Raw genomic sequence first — 17,387 nt, 5'->3', positions numbered from 1 at the left:
CAATCTCAGCTGCCTCCTCCTCTGCTGGGTCCCTGAATCTAATGAGGAACCTGACACAGATATCCAAAGTGTGACAGGCAGCAGGTGTGCAGGAGTCTACTCTAGGTGTCTACAGCCCGGGGTTCTCCTAATTAACTGCTCATAATAACAACGGTCCCATTACCAGCATTTTGTGAGCACCTTTACCACATGCTGAGTACTTGCTAAGGCTTTAGGGCCCTGGTCTGTATACTTGAGCTGCAATTTATTTAAGTCAGAGCTTAACACACATTTGAGAAAAGAATGAATGAATTAGTAGATGTTCTCACTGGAGATTTTTCAAAGATGACAGAGGCCCTGCTGTATCCTGATATAAAAATGACATTAACCCTAAAAAACTGGCTTTTGTTCAATTAAACACGCCTAATCATACCTGCAGACTTGAACCACGAGTGAGAAATATACCCAGCTGTCATATGGGTGCAAACCACAGAACCAAGAGGAAGAAATGTGAAGCCTGAGCTGTCTGCAAAACCAAAAAAAAAAAAAAAAAAGAAAGTAAAGAAAAAAAAGTAGCAAGAGGTTTCCAGATGCTTCCACAACCAGACTGCCTCACTTAAAACATGGCAGTCATTGGCTACTCATTGTCTTCATGGGGGTTGGCATTTGTGTCTCTCATTAACTGTGTTGCTCCGGGTCTAGAAGGTGCAGGGCACGAAGAAGTCTCTCCATAAACATTTGCGGCATGAATGAATTCCAAGTCTGGATTTTCAACTCTAAGAATGCCATAGAACTGGGGTCTCCGCAGAGGGCCCACAGAAGCTCTGCATTAGAAAGTAACTGGCTGTGGCATCCTAAAAAAGACCCGAGGGGGGTGGGGTCCGGGGTGCTGCACGTGCGGGTACTTGGGGTGACGAGTCACAGCCCGAACGTGCGTGGGATCCTGTCCTCCATCCCTACCCGCTGCCTGCGACAACATCGAGGCAGCGTCTGTATTCCGCGACTCTCTCCGGTCTGCACACAGTTTACAGCCCTCGAAAAGCATATTTTTCATGAGTTGTAAGATAATTGCTACTAGTATTAAAAGAAAAAAGGAAAAAAAAAGTGACAGCTGTGGCCCGTACGGGGATCGAACCCGCGACCTTGGCGTTATTAGCACCACGCTCTAACCAACTGAGCTAACCGGCCACTCGGTGAAAAGCGGCGTCATTGCACCTACTAAGATTTCCACGCCTGCGCAGGGCCAAGAATGAGCTAAGCGCCTCCAGGCTGAGTCCGGGACGAGGGCTCTCACTCAGTTCTCGCGGCGGCTGTCTGCATCCCCATTGGCTGAATGAAAAAACAGACTAGGAGAAGGAAGGCGGCTTCTTAGAGCGAACGGGAGGGAGGTTTTCAACGGGAAAATGCAAGCTGCATATTGGAGGCTTAGCTCGGGAGAAAGGTTTTCAAATATTGCAACTCAATGGTATTTTTATTTATCTCCGAGAATCCTTGCAGCATGGAAACTTCGTGTACCAAGAGCTTTTGGTGTAGCTAAATAAAGCGTAGAAAACAACAGAAAACTTGATAACAACGGTCGCTGGGGTCTTGGTATTCTTCCTGCCAATCTTTTTCACTGTACAGGTGTATTGAAATATATATATTTGGGATTCGATGTAACCTTGTTTAAACAGAATATAATTTTTAAATCTTGTTTTTAGTACTTAATATTCTATCATAAGCCCTAAGTAATGGCAAGTTTCATTTTAAATGGTTCCTCCGTGTTTCATTACGTGGATAAGCCATAATCCCTCCTCCCTCTTTTTCAATGTCTGTAAAATGTCATTTTGCCTTCTCATTAACTAGCACACGACCGACAGTACCCACTCCAAAGGGATAGCGTCTGTAGGCGAGGGGTGGGGGTAGAGAAAAGAAAAATGTCAGGAAGACAAAACTCAAACATGTCCCTTCCCCCACCTGTATGTCCCAAGGACCGCACTCTCTGAGAGTCGCCGACCACCTGCGCTGCTGTAGCAGGTGCTTCAGGAGAAGGCAAGCAGCTGAAGCCAAGTCTAGCTAATCCTAATAGAATACATTTATTTAATTGAAAGGATGTTAGGTAGCTCACCCCACCACCAGGAAGCCTGGAGAACCAGGTTGAAACAAACGGCCACTCAGTCAAAACACACTAAGTCTGGCAGTGCCCTAACCCCAGGCAACCAGTCTGAGTAAAATAGACCTATTCCTGTCCTCATGGAACTCATACCATGTTTCCCCGAAAATAAGACCTAATCGGAAAATAAGCCCTAGCATGATTTTTTAGGATGACATCCCCCAAACATAAGCCCTAACATGTCTTTTGGAGCAAAAATTAATATAAGACCCGGCCTTATTTTCGGGGAAACGCAGTAGTTCAGCAAAGACATGTTGGAGTGTGTGGAGAGACTCAGGTGTTGTGCTGAGTGTGTGTAAACCGTGCTGGTCCTGGAGGGTTGGGCAGGTTCCTGAGACTGGGACACTTGACTGTGTTCTGAAGGAGGAGAATGGATAGGTCTCGACCAAAGGGTGTAGAGCCCTCTGGGCAGAGGGATGTACCCATGATGGCAGGTATCCTGTCCATTTGCTTACAGTTGAATGCCCAGAGCCTAGCACACTGTCTGGAATAGTACCTTTTCATAATAATAAGTAGGAGTCAGTTGGATGAATGAGCTAATTACAAAATCATCTTACATTTTAAAATCAGATAAAATCATTTCTCTGTTCAAACTCTCCCCTCTGGCCCAGCCCTGATAGGGTTGCCAGATTTAGCAAATTTAGTATAAGTATGTCCCATGCAATGTTTGTGACACATCTATACTAAACCAGCATTACTTGTTTATCTGCAATTCAACTTTAACTGGGCATCTCGCACTTATCTGGCAAGTCGCACCCAGAGTAACAGCCGTTTGAAAGACGCCACCTAACCTTCTTTCCCCCCCGCCCGCCGCCCCACCACCCTCCTACCCTGACCTTGCTCACCTGGCTGTGCTGCAGCCTTGGGACTTCTGTCCCTGCCTCCTGGCCCCTCTTCTCCCAGACACTGCTAAGGCGCCCTCTCTCATCTCTAGGTGTTTGCTTAAACGTCACGTACTCAGCTAAGTTTCCCTGACCTCCCTATTTACCATCGCAACCCGCGCCCAGAATCCCTGCCTTTCCTGCTTTATTTCCTCCCCAGCTTGCTTATATGTGAACTGCAGAGGGGCAGTAATGTCCATTTTGCATCACCAGCACCTAGAACAGTTTCTGGCACATAGTACGAGTAGGTGGCGATCTAGGTTTGTCGAATGAAGATAAACTGACGGATTATCCCTTAGAGGTCTAGCTCTGACACACGCCAGCCAGTTCCAGCCAAGGCGGCACGGAGGCTGGAGACGCAGTGACGGAAGATGGACAGTAGGGGACACCCGAGGCCTACGCGCTCCGCTCCGCGTCGGGTCGCCCTGTCTCCTCGGAGACCCGCGCTAACCGAGCTCAGGGGCTCTGGACTTCTCCCGCCAGTTCTCACCATCTGACAACTCTCCCAAGACAAACAAACCCTAATTTTCATTATGTGAGCTAGAACAACGCAAACATACATGATCAGAATTAAATGGTACAGAGTATTATTATTCAGGGTTTTAAATGTCTTGAGAGGGAGACTTTTGTCCATGCAGCTACGTCAGATTTTAAATAGTCCATTTCCTTTAAACTCAACTTATAAAATTTGTCATTTTGTTTATAGATTGGAACCTTTGTATGAAAATAAAGGCATACTGGGGGCTGGCTGGTTGGCTTAGTTGGTTAGAGCGCGGTGCTCTTAACAACCAAGTTGCCATTTGATCCCCACATGGGCCACTGTGAGCTGCACCCTCCACAACTAGATTGAAACAACTACTTGACTTGGAGCTGATGGGTCCTGGAAAAACATACTTAAATAAATAAAAGAAGTTAAAAAAAAGAAAAGAAAGACATACTGTTTTAGTTTCGCAGGGCTGCCATAATACAGTACCACAAACTGGGTGACTTCAACAACAGAAATGTGTTCTCTCACAGGGCTGGTTCCTTCGGAAAGTTCTGAGGAAGAATCGGTTCCATGCCTCTTCCCCACTCCTGGTGGTTTGCTGGCAATCTTTGGTGTTCCTTGGCTTGTAGAAGCATCCCCCTGATCTCTGCCTCCATCCTCACATGCATGGATCCCAAGTTCTTAGAACAGTGCCTGGCACATAGTAGGTATTCAATAAATATTTGTTGAATGAACATTAAATTCATTGTGCTGGGCATTCCGTGGGCCTTTTCCATACAGAAGCATGCCCTTCCATTCTGGCAACATTTCTGGCGAAAAATGTTTCTGAAGGAGATCTGATTGTCTCTTTTACTCCATATTCTTTTCTTTTTCTGGAACACCATTCTTCAGAGGTCAGCCTTCTTGGTTGTTTCTCTAATTTTATTCTCTGTTCTATGGTCCAGGCCTCTGTATTTTGTCTATCTCCTAGACAATTCCCTTGATCTTTCTTCCCAAGCTTCCTTTTACATTTTTTATTTTGACTCAGGACCCTGGCGCACACACACAAGGAGAGAGCAAAACACTTTCAATGTTGAAGCTGAATTCTGCCAGTCAATTCTGGAAGGAAAGGGGAAGAAAAACAGAAATGAAATGCTTTACTGTACAATATGTATTATTGCAAATCTGTTAGACAAATACAGAAGAAAAACAGATAAACAGAAGGACTTTTCAGCTGTGGTTTCTAATTTGCTACAACAAATCAGTTGGTTCCAAGGACTTTTAATGATGTCGTTCTTTCAAGCGTGTACATGAATTGCAAAGCTTTTACAAAGATCTCTTTTAGATGTGAGAGAGAGGCGCAGAAAGTCAGGGAGCTGAAGCCACAAACTCAGGTCCGAGCCCAGGGTGGCCACCAGCCAGTGAGTGACCTTGGCACAGCCCTTCACTTCTCTGCGTCTCCCACAACAGGCCACAAAGCTTCTACAACCTGTCAGTCTGCCTGTTTAATTCCTCCTTACCAAGTGTTAAAGTTTGTCCTGGATGACCAATAATCATTGTAAATTAGCACTGCCCCTTGTCAGAAAGGAATGACAGCAGGTGACAGCTGATGATTAGTCAGATGCTTCCTGATTAGTCCACAACATTTACTGAGCATTTATTAGCTCTGTGTCAGGCCATGCTACACTCTGAGCAAAAATCAACCAGTGTTTGTAAAGTGCATCACGGACATCTCATTAATTTTCACCACAGCAATTCAGAGTGCGTATTTTTATCCCCACTTTATAGAAACAAGGAAAAAGTGGTCCTGGGTCACCTGGTGTGGTTCTCTCTCCCCTACCACTTTAAGAGGTGAGTTTTAATCTTTTCTAGTCTCCTTTTGGGAAATCTTTTCTTATGCTTAAAAAAATCTATTGTTCCAAGTGCCTTTTTCTGAGACAAGTGCTTTGACTTCTCTCTAGCCTGAAGTTTATCTTTTTGCATCCACACCAGACCGTGGTCTCATTGTAGTGTTTGGTCAACTACCATTCTTCATGTTCATTTGAATGGCTAATGTTCTTCTTGTTCTTTCTTATTTCATATTCCTGTTCAAGCTGAGTTTCCTCTGAGATACGTTTATTATTTTCTAAAATGAATCTAATCTCTAATATCTTTAAGTAGATTTGCATTTTACCCACCTTACCAACGTTAACACATTTGAAATTTCTGTCATCCCTAATTTTTCTTTCTAACTTCTGCCAATCTCCTAGTTTGAACATTAATTAAGATGTCCAAACAGAAATAATGTCTGCTAAGTGGAGTCTAATGGCTGAATCTCTTGACATTGGAAAATAGGGAAAAGCTCATGGTAAGCTACAGGACGAGCTGTCTGAGGATGCTTTAGAATGAGTCAAAAAGCTCAAGTGACTATCATTAGGTCGCGTTCATGCAGAGTTTAAAAGCTGAACTCTAAGGTGCAGGGGGGGTCCATTTCACAAGCATCTCTTGGGCATGGAATATACACGTGGCTGCTGGCACTCTATGTGCTGTGCAGACAAGAGACTCGGGGTGAGGTCTCTCACTGTAGGAGCCACAGCCTATTGTTTGTCACCTGTCCATTCTTCTTGTCATTTCTGGCATGAGTGGTCCAGGGAAGGAGGTGACCAGGCCACACAACTGAAACCTGAGAAGGCCCACCCCTCTGCGTGGCGTTTGAGAGTGTTTCTATAGAGAGAGACATTCCCCAGCCCTCCTTTTTTCTTTTTGAAGTAGCATTTTGTAGTCTAGAATTAAAGACTAAAGAATTATCCAGGCCACGTGTTCTCAAAATATGGTCACTGGTGCAGCAACAGCATCACCTGGGACCCTGTTAGATGCAAATTCCTGAGCCCCACCTCAGAAACTTTGGGGGTGAGGCCCTACCATCTAGGTTTAACAAACCAGAATCACCTGTAGGCAGGTGATTTCAGTGCATGCTAAAGTCTGAGAACCAGTGCTCTAGGCAAAAATCGCTCGATTCCCTTGTCTTCATGCCAAGGTCCTCTGTTTGTATCCTTTGCTCTTCCATTCTGCAGGCCCTTCCCCTGCCCTTCTACTGGTGCCTACAGATATGACTGCCAAGCTGGCTGTGCACCAGGGTGAGGAGCTGCAATCCAGCAGGCCCTGCTCACCTGGGTAAGTACACCAAGCTTGTGTCCACCCACAGGGGGCGCCTTGCTCTAACTCCTGCGCAGGATCAGAACCTACCCGTTTCCCTTACATTTCACTGCTGAGAACCCCTTGTCCACAGTGAGGGTGAGCAGAAAAATCCGTCAGCGTGTGGCGATAAGAAACAATGAGGTTGGGGCTCACCTGCTAAATGCATTCACGTGTTCACCTATTTAACAGGTACCCAATGAATATCCACTAACACGCTCTGCCCCACACAGGAGATATAATACATGTGGGTGACTTAGGGAGCTTAGAACCTACCCGGGTAGAAAGAACATGAAAAAGACAGCGAGAGAAAGATAAATGAGGCAAAAAGGCAAGTCCCAAAACAAGGGAAAGAGCTCAAGGAGATAAGAAGGGAGGAATCAAACTCCAGATTCTGGAGAGATTGGATGTGACTTTTCAGAGCCAACAAAGACAGCACCATCAATAACAATAACCAGTAATAACCACCCTTTTAAACATTTTATTTTGAGATAAAATTAAAATACCATTCTAACCATTTAATACTACATACAATTCTGTGGTTTTTAATAGACTTACAAAGTTGTGCAACCATTACCACTACCACTATCTAATTCTAGAATATTGTCAACATCACAAAAGGAAACCCGTACCTGTTAGTGGTCATCCCCCATTGCCCCGGCCCCTGGCAACCACTCATCTTTCTGTCTCTATGAAGTTTGCCTATTCTGGACATTTCCTATAAATGGAATCATACACTATGTGGCCTTTAGTGTCTGGCTTCTTTTACTGAGCATCATGTTGTGTTTTTTTTTTTTTAAAACTTTTATTTATTTTTTAAGTGTGTTTTTCCAGGACCCATCAGCTCCAAGACAAGTAGTTGTTTCAATCTAGTTGTGGAGGGCGCAGCTCACAGTGGCTCATGTGGGGATCGAACCAGCAACTTTGTTGTTAAGAGCACTGTACTCTAACCAACTGAGCTAACCGGCTGCCCCAAAGCATCATGTTTTTGAGACTGTTTAATGGTTATGAGGTTTCCTTCGGGGTGATGAAAATATTTTGGAACTAGATAGAGGTTATGGTCACACAACATTGCGAATGTATTAAATATCATGCTTTAAAATGTTCACTTCTGTTATGTAAATTTTGACTTATTAAAAAATAAAGAAGTAAAAAATATACATCAAAGTGATACCCTTTGACTCAGCTCCATTTGAGGATTTCTCCTGGAGAAATCACATAGGAAATGACAGATTTACAGGGTTAGTCACTGAAGCAATGTTTGAGAGATCAGACTATTAGAAACAACATAGATGTCCATCCATAGGGGACCAGTTAATAAGGGATGGTACAACCATGCAATACAATAGCCATTAAATAAAATAAAGCATCTCTCCAAGTTCAAGTGTTAAGTAAAATGTGTGAAATGCAGAACAGAGTTTATACTATGCCACTATTTGTGTAAGAAAAAGGAAAAAAAGAAAAGAGCTCTTATAACACAGGTTGACTACCCTACAGGGGAGAGGAACTGGGGCAGGGGGGTGGGAGGGAGGATTTCTGCTTGTGGGGACAGAGTCCCAGAGAGCAGTTTCCAGGCTCTCGGCCTCACATGGAAAGGTGCTGGCTGGCTCAGGTAGTAGATGGCCGTCAGCTGTGAGCAGATGGCCGTCAGCTGTTACCGGTTAGCCATTAGCCACCGACATAACTGCCGTGGCTGAGCTAGCAAGTGCGGATTGCAGTTAGCAAGTGGGGTCAGTTGGCAGAGAAGCGGACGGCAGATTGCGGATCGTGTGGCTCCTGCTTCCTGTGTCTCCAACCCAGCCGCCAGCGAGAACATAACGGTATGACATCCATGGCTCCGCTGGTGTTCCTTTTTGGCCTCACCATATCTTGTGTTCTTATGTGGGGAGTGGAACAGAGACTCTGCATGACACCCTGCAGGACACTGCTGTATCCTGCTTTTATTATTTTTGAGTATTGAATCATGTGAATGTATTACCTATTAAAAAATATGTATATATATTATATTATATTAAAAAACATTGTTTGAAGAGGGACAAATAACCTTCTAAACCCAAACCAATTTTGGCACAAAGGTGTGAGAGGAGGGGAAGGTAAGAAGATGAGGTAAGCAAAGGATTAGGGTCTGAAGATTTCAGGTAGAGGGAGATTGTATATGAGGTGAGAAATATGGATTTATCATGTAAATGACAGTCACTTGTGGAGACTTGGTCTCTGTGGGGCTAGGAGGAGGAGGCGGGGACCATCAAAAGGTGAGGTGGGTAGAAAAAGGAGGAAGGGTGTGCAGAAAACTGAGGGGTCAGGGGGGATGAGGAGGAAGAATGTGTCGGGTGGGGTGCACCTGGGCAGATGGTTTTGCCCTTGGCTCAGATGGGATGCAATAAAGGCAGGTCTGGGTGAAAGATGGCGAGGCCAGCTTTAGAAGTGTTAAGGGCTCATTTGTAGGGGAGAGGCCTGTACTGGGCTTAGGAAGAAGGAAGCTTCGGGGAGGAGAGATGAATCATGTCCCAGAGGAAGGATAAGAAAGAGGGCTGGGATCCGTAATGAAATGAACAATTTCATGTTTCTTTTTTGTTTTTTTTGTTTTACTATTTTACTTGGCATAACAATTTTTTTTTTTCAATTTCATGTTTCAATCTTTTCCTGAATGGCTTCTTAATCTTGGTAGATAATATCCAGTGTCCAAGCAGCGTGAGAATTCATACGTGGATCTCTGTAAGTATTGATACAGTGTTTTTGGAGAGTGATTTAATATCAGTCCACATTTAAATTGTAGATGCCTTTCAACTGATTAATTCATAAGAAACAGTCACATGTATCCTCACAGATATTTTCTGAAGTATTGCTTGTAATAGTAAATATAAGAAACATTAATAGGGAAGTGGTTAAAAATTGAGAGTACACCCATACTATGAAATATCATGCAGCAGTTACAAAGCATAGCACAGCTCTATATGTGCTCATATTAAAGATGACTATGATTTATTAAGTGAAAAATGTAAATGATAGAAGACTGTCTATGATTTTCAATTATAGTGAAAATCTGTCCAAATTCATACACAGAAATTCCTAAAAAATGCCACCCAATTGTTGCTAGTGGTTAACTCTGGGGAGGATGAGAAAGCTTTGAAGGGATTATTTCAAATTTTACTTTATATACTTTTGTACTTTGATTTTTTTTTTTACAATAGACACATTTTACTTCTTTAATTTCAAAAGTTAATAGGATAAAACAGGGATACCTGATATTATGGAGTAGTCGTGAGGATGAAATAAGCAAATAAACGACAATGAGCCTCATAAAATGCTGTGCTGATATAGAAGTGGTTGTCATTTTTATTGCATTGTGTGTCCCTCGAGGGCTAAGTCACTGTCTGCTCAGTCATCATATTTGCACATACCGCAGTTCATTAATATATTAATTTGTTCAACTTTATAGTAGACTGTAAGTTTCAAGAATTCAGGAACCTTGTCCACATTGCTCTCCTTTATATCCCCAATGCTTGGAGTTCAATAAATGATTGTTGAATTAAAAAGAAAAACTTACAAATGGACTAGACTATGTACCAGACTAGTTAGTAGATCCTTAAGTGTAGGATAATGTGGGGACAGAGCCAAGAGAGCAGTTTCCAGTCTCTCGGCCTCACGTGGAAAGGTGCTGGCTCAGTTATTAGATGGTCATCAGCTATAACCGGTTAGCCATTAGCCACTGATATAAATGCGGTGGCTACGTTGACAGGTTGGTTGGTTGGTTGGTTGGTTGGCAGAGAAGCAGCCAGGGGATCCTGCAGCTCCTGCTTCCTGTGTCTCCAACTCAGCCGCCCAGCGGGAATATAGTGGTAGGAAGCCCCTAGCCATGGCTCCCTTGGTGTTCCTTTTTGGCCTCACCATATCCGGCATTCTTGTGGGGCAGCGGGAGCTGAGACCCTGCATGACAGATGGGACTGCAAAGAACAGGTAACAAATGACAATTATTTCAAACGTCCCCCCCCAGTTAAAGCTCAAGGCTATCTGTTGTCTGTCAAGGCATTACGTCCGGAATTGGTAAATTCTCAGGAGGGCTGGGACTAGCAATCCCCACCAATCATGGCCTACACGCAGAGGCGTGGAATTGCTTATTCAAAGAAGCGAGGGAGGTTGCTTAGCAACGAGACGGAGGAGGCGGGCCCCACTGTGCACGCGTACAAGTTAAGGCCAGCGGTTCGTTTTGCGCACGCGCGGGAGGAGGACTCCGGCCGTTCTGGGCTTGACGGTTGCTAAGGTGACAGGGGTACAATATGGCGGCCGGATCCTAACGCTCTCCGACAAGAGACCGACGCGGAGGTCCGAGTTCCGGACCCTGCCTCAGAGGAGTGGAAGCGAGGGGCCACCCTTTCTGCCCCTTTCTTCTCCGTCTGCTGTCGGCAAAGGGTTGTCGCCGGCTTCCGCATCCAGGATGAAGAGTGAGTGGGGCCGGAGAGGGGCGGGGACGCGAGGGACAGTGGCGGGAGCTATAGGGGCGGGGGTGGGGGGCGGCCGGAGGGCCCGGGCCTAATCGCGGTTGTGCTGTCGCTCGGGACCCCGCACCTCCCTGGGCTGTCGGAAGCCGGCGCCCCGGGGCAGCGCGAGGGGCTCGGGGCTGGTCTGACAGCGTCCACCCGCCCGAGTCCCGCTGAGGCGTATTTTAGTGCGAGGTTATGTTAGAGTTTTGGGAGTTGAGTGAGATGTTTTTGTGTTTTATTAAATGCTGGATTTTAATGCTGAAATTCTTGAACATTCGGCAGTAATGCAGCGAGTGCTTACCGAGTGGCTTCCTTTTAATGACGTCGGTTTAGTGAACAACTGAGAGGAAAGCTGGGCTGTGTATTTTATTTTTTAATTAAGCAGTAGTGTTTTTATCGGAGCTATTTTATAGGTATTTTGAAATAACCATTTAGTGAAATGAAGAGTGTTCCTGGGAAGTTGGGAAATGAGGCAGTAATCCTAGAAAATGGAACGGGTAAAACATGTTTTAACGTTACCTGGTTGAATTTGTGGATTATGGACAATCCAAGTGCAACGAACTAGAATGTTTTTTTTTTTTTTTTTAACATTACTGTAGCGATATAATTGCCATTTATGGTAGTGAGCCAGAGGTGCAAAACAGTTCTGACTTCCTTTGCTGCTAAAAGATTAAATCATTTCAGGTGTATAGTGTTAAATTTCCATTATATCCTAATTGTCAGCTGGTAATTGCATATGCCATAAATTGGGTGACAAAGATATTTAAAATAATTAATGCATCTCATTCACCTTTTACAAGGTATTCTTATTTTCTCTTGTTGGATATTGTTTACATGTTTATTTTTTTCATGAATGCACCCAAAGCTGTGATTACAGAACAAGGTCTATAAAAGGTTTTACACTTTTGCTTATAGTGTGAATTTACATACACACATTTTTTTACTATATTCTTTTTTTCCTTCCCAGCTATTTATTTTGAAAATTTTTGAATCTTCTGAAAAGTCAGAGTTCCTTGAATATTTATAAACCCTTCACCTCGATGCCGCATTTCGCCTTCTGTTGTGTGCTTACTCACTTGTGCTTTGGCATTTTCTCGCTCTAAATTATGTATTTATTTTCGCTGAAGCTTTTGAGAGTTAGTTGTAGACATCATGACATTTCACCACGAATAATTCGGCAAGTATCTGCCAAGAACAAGGACATTCTTCTACACAATCACAGCACAAGTAATATGTTGATAGAAAACTCTTATCGAGTGTGCGGTCTATATTTCAGATTTTCCCAGTTATCCAAATAACGTCCATTATAAGAAGTGTTATTTTTTCCAGGATCAAATAAAAAGTCACAAATTGCTTTTTGTCGTCATATCTCTTTGGTCTCCTTTAATCTGGCACAGTGTCCGAAGCCTTTGGTGTCTTTCATGACATTTTTCAAGAATCCAGACCATGTGTTTTGCGGAATGTCGCTAAATTTGAATTTGTTTGCTTGTTTCCTCATGATGAGTTTTAGCTTAAATGTTTTTGTCAGGAATACATCAGAGGTGATGTTGTGTCCCTGTCAGTGTGTCCCGTCTAGAGTGGGATGTCAGCGCGTCTCAGTTTGGGTGATTAGGTTTGATCATCTGATCATTTTATTCATCTTTGCCTCTTAGACCTTCCCCTCGCCTCGCCTAGAGGCAACCACTTTTACCAGTTTCCTGTGTATACAGGTATGTAAATGTATATCTATACATTTATGTATATATGTGTGTATCTATCGATCCCCCTTTTATAAAATACTAATGTTAGAATTGTGTCAATATAAATGTAAACACTTGTATATAAACATTTGCATTTTGTTACTTATATCTTTTAAACTTCTGGTATTTTTATGTGGTAGATATTATTTGCTATGTTCCTTGAGGTGGCCATTTTGGTAGTTTTCAATTACTTGGTCTAGGGGTACATCTTTATTCTCGCTTCCTTCTACCTTAAAATCCAGCCTGAGAACTGGTGTTACGTATTGTCCCCCAGGTCTGAGTCCTGATCATTAATTAAATGCTTAACACATATTTAACAGTGGAGAGAATATCCCAGAACAGTCAGTCACAGAGACAAGAGTCACAGAAGTAGAATGAACAGGAAGAGTGAATAATGGTGAAATTGGACTCATAGCTTGAGGTCAGTGAGTGGGGCTGGGAATACCAGGCCATGGTGTTGGTCTTTATTTTAGGGTTTTCTAGATATATTTTCTTCTTTGTTTTCTAGGCAATGCCTAAGTGTTTAGAGGAGTATTGATAGTCTGTGGATTATTCCCGCCGTCTCCTTTTCGTTTTGCATCGTTTGCAGTAATAGGGAGCAAAGAGTAACACAGTAAAGTTGTTAAGAGCATGGGCTTTGGAGCCAGGCAGACGTGGCAGCCTCTGGCAGGTTACTGATCTTTATTTTCTTATGCTGGTTTTCTTCATCATTCCAGTTATTGATTGCTGTGCAACAAATCAAGCCAATTTAGTGGCTTAAAGTAACAATCATTATTGTCTCTCATGGTTATGTGGATTGCCTGGATGCTACTGGGCAGGTCTCACTTGGAGTCTCGTATGCAGCTGCAGTCAGATTGTGCCTGGAGCTGGAGTCACCTCAAGTTTACTCATTCATGTGTCTGGCAGTGGTTGCTGGTTGTGCACTGGGACCTCAGCTTGGGCTATAAGCCAGGTCATAGTCTCCACGTGGCTTGGGCTTCCTCACGACGTGGCACTTGGTTTCTGAGGGTGAGCATCCCGAGTTTGGACATCATTACTTGGTCTGCTCCACTCTCAGAAATGGCAGAGTACCACCTCCACATCTCCCAGAATTGAGGAGAGAGAACCCAGATCCCAGCTCTTGATGGAGGAGAGGCAAAGACCCAAAGTAAGGTGACCATGGGGTGGGATCGCTAGAGGCTGCCATCTTTGGAAAATAAAATCTTCCACACTCATTTGAAACAAGCAGAATAATACCCGTTTTATAGGATTGTTTAAAAGGCTGAGATAATCCACGTAAAGCTCGTGGCATAGTGGTTGGTACGTGGTAAATGGTGAATGAGTTATTATTTGCTGTTGTAGTGAATGGAAGGCAGGGATGTAGTAAAAGGGGAAAGGATGACAAACGTCAGTCAGATCCTTACTTTGAAAAATTTACCTGTATCTGATCTAGCGGGAGTACAAATTTTTTCCCCTGTCTGAACTGTTTAAATGGATTATTCAAAACATACCTGTAGAAAGAGAAAGAAACTTCCATGTTCTGAAAACAGTCACCATTTGCTGTTATATCACAGAGAATTTTAAAAATTATCTTGTAATTGAAGTGTCCCTCATTATTGTATTTTTATAGAATCAAAGTTGCAAGTTACCTCAAATAGTCTTGTTCCATTCCCGTCTTCCTAGTGTGCACATCACCTTCTGTTTTTATAAATAGATGCATCGATTAGCAACTTTTTCTCTTTAAATTAAAATAAAATGACGTAAAAGTAATACTGGCTTTGTGATCAGTTCAAACAGTGAAAGGTTTTAAATTAGACTCAGGACCCTCCCCTACTTGGCAAGTCAACCCTACTTAACATTTTCTGAGATGTAGTTCCATAAATATTCTGTGCATATTTTATACATATTCCTTAAACAGATACCCCAAACCAAGTGCGATCATATTAAGTATGGGGTACTGTAACTTGCTGGGATGATGCTTCAATGAAGATGCTTGAATATAGATTTTTTTGAGTAATTCCTGATGTGGCAAGCAGTAGACTTACTGGGTTAAAGTGTACAATTTCAAGTTTTTTATGAGTTTAGGAATAATTTTATGTCCTTTCGTGTTTTTGTGATGTTTGGTAATTCAGTTCACGATTTTCCTCACTACAGCATGTAATTAATTGGGTACAGACTTTTTCATTGAAGGTTCCTGACCTTGTTTTAGTAATTTGGTTTGAATTGCTTAATATCTTGAAGCGAGTGGAAATTAGAAGCTGCACCCTCTTCCTTACAGCTTGGGTTGAGACATCTCCTGTGTTCGTGGTAATTAACCTCCCCGGCTCGTTTCATCCCTCAGCTGGCTAAGCCCGGTAGCTCCAGTGCATATCACCTGCCTTCATTAAGATCTTTAGAAGCAATGCTTGAATACGGATGTTTCTACCTGGACATGACAAGTTTCTCTTTTCAGAAAAAGTGAATTTGACCTCCACTTTCACGGTTAAATAAGGCTTAAATTCCACTTAAGCCTTGGTGTAGTAAGAGTGAATAGAATCTTAATTAACATGAATGGTCTGTCTCTTTTATCTTCCTTTTTCCACACTTTTCAGACAGTTATATTATTTTAAGTCCTCTTTGTCCTTAAGTCTGGGTGGGTGGTTTTTTGGTTTTGTTTTTGTCTTTGTTTTTTTCGTGACTGTTTATTTTTATTCCCATTAATGTGGGGCAGGATTTTTTTACTAGCACAACTCTGCACCCTTTATAGCTCAATGTCATGCTTTATGTGCATCTTCATGTTTCTTGTCTAACTTTAAAGGCCTGTGAAAATATGCGAGAGCCTCTTGGAGAGAAGAGGTAGATGCTTTTCCAAGGTGTCTTTTCGTGGCGGTGTTTCTCTTTATTCCCTCCCCTGCTCTTCCTCCTTGTTTTATACCCAGACCTTCTGTCTGTTGGAAGAGCCCTGGGGGAAACAGTGGCCCTTTGTGCACCACAGTCATCTCCAGGGCCACGAGTTCCATTTGTTGCTGGCTGGTTGTCATGGTCTGGAGGCAGCCTGGAATGTTGGTACACACTTGGGATTTGTACTTAAACCACTTTGAAGTGTACAGTTGCCGGTTTTTGTTGTTAAGGAAGTCAGCTTAACTTAATTTATCTGTGATGAAACACAAATTACAGTTTGATATATAAAATTCCCCCTTCTCAGATCTGAATTCCTCAGTCACAGCCTGACTTTCAGTAACTGGCTTTCATCCCTCTGGTGAGCTTTATGTCTGTCTTCTCTTAAACTGCTAGTGTAGTGTTAAGACAGTTCATATTAAGCTCATGTTTCTGTTGGCAGTTAGTCAATAGGTTCACTGATTTCTTAAAGTTCTTGAGAATAGCCGTGCTCATACACATTCAAAATAATATATATTCACTGTGAACATTGAAAACTATAGAAAAATATAATGAGGAAATTAAGACCACCATCAGTTCTATGCAGACAGTGTTACCAAGCTCAAGGGGTGTAAAGCCCTGCCTTACCTCTTACTGACGTGACCTTGGGCAGATGACTTAACCTCTCTGTGCCTTAGTTCCTCATTTGTACGATAGGGTTAATGGGGTACCTGTTGCATGGGATTGTTGAGATGATTAAGTGAAAAATCGTGCCTGACACCCAATGCTCAGATCTTGGTGTTTCATAAATACTGTTCTCCAGTAAAAGGACCCAGGCTCCTTGGAGAAGTGGCCGCTCCTTGGGCTGACACAGGAAATACACAAGATTTCGTAGTGCCAGAAAGTACGAAAGTACTAAAACACAACACATGAACAAACCCCTTGTTGATGGGGACCTGCATTGGCCTGAGCTTTCCCGTGTATTCTTGTTGAGGTGCCAGGTTGCAGGGCTTCTCCACCTTGTTTGCTACTTGTTCAAAGGGTGCTGGGCCATTGGCACTGGCTTCCTCTCCGGCAAGCAGTCCACTGCGTGTGCGCGTGTCATCTGGGCCCATCGTGTCACTCCTGTGGGACTTGGGCAAGGGGAATGAATGCTGATATGCTGATGCTCACAGGCCTTGCTGTGTCATGGTGAACAAAGCCCTTTGTCTCTGGCCCAAGAGGCAGTGTGAAACAGTAGCTGGCTAATTAGTAAGTTACACGTCGGATAAAATCTCAGACAAAGAGAAACATGTTCGGAAAAATTCTGTGTGGACTGGATTTTTGTATCGAAAGTCTCAGAATCTTTATTGAATAGCTGATTTTTTATTGTGAAATCTTGCAAATACAAATTCTGTTTTATAAGTTACGGGTATTTGTATATCAGTTATATTAGTTAAGGTAATGCTTACTAGCTGCTGTAATGGATAAGCTCCCAAATCTCAGGGGCTTTACTCACGAAAAGTATTTTCCTTGTTGATGTAAAGTCCTGTGTCCTGTGTGGGTGTTGCTGGTTGGGAGTCTTTCCTGGTGACTTCTCCACCATCTTTGTCCCTTAGTTCCCAAGTTCTCCTGGGTGTCACCTCTATTCTGGCTAGTCTGAAATGGGGCGTGAATATCGAGACACACATAGGAAGTTGT

General features: G+C 43.1%; 1 protein-coding gene and 1 non-coding gene across 4 annotated transcripts in view; one reads left to right on the top strand and one right to left on the bottom strand.

Moving 5' to 3' along the window:
- Nucleotides 1-1,093: 1,093 nt before the first annotated feature.
- TRNAI-AAU (transfer RNA isoleucine (anticodon AAU)) lies at nt 1,094-1,167 on the bottom strand. The gene has a single exon. It is a non-coding gene; the product is annotated as a tRNA-Ile (tRNA).
- A 9,686-nt stretch (nt 1,168-10,853) lies between these two features.
- Nucleotides 10,854-17,387, top strand: part of MOK (MOK protein kinase) — a 33,807-nt gene continuing 27,273 nt past the window's right edge. Inside the window, exon 1 of one of the 3 annotated variants that reach the window (XM_074326913.2) lies at nt 10,854-11,094. In XM_074326913.2, the coding sequence (XP_074183014.2) occupies nt 11,088-11,094 (7 nt within the window). In that variant the 5' untranslated portion in view covers nt 10,854-11,087. The remainder of the gene's footprint in view (nt 11,095-17,387) is intronic. The other 2 variants (XM_074326912.2, XM_019747232.3) reach the window with 2 other exon arrangements.

The sequence above is a fragment of the Rhinolophus sinicus genome, chromosome 3, assembly GCF_057876585.1.
Source record: "Rhinolophus sinicus isolate RSI-liver-muscle chromosome 3, RSI-T2T, whole genome shotgun sequence".
NCBI classification, from domain to species: domain Eukaryota; kingdom Metazoa; phylum Chordata; class Mammalia; order Chiroptera; family Rhinolophidae; genus Rhinolophus; species Rhinolophus sinicus.
This window is presented reverse-complemented; position numbering and strand designations above follow the sequence as displayed.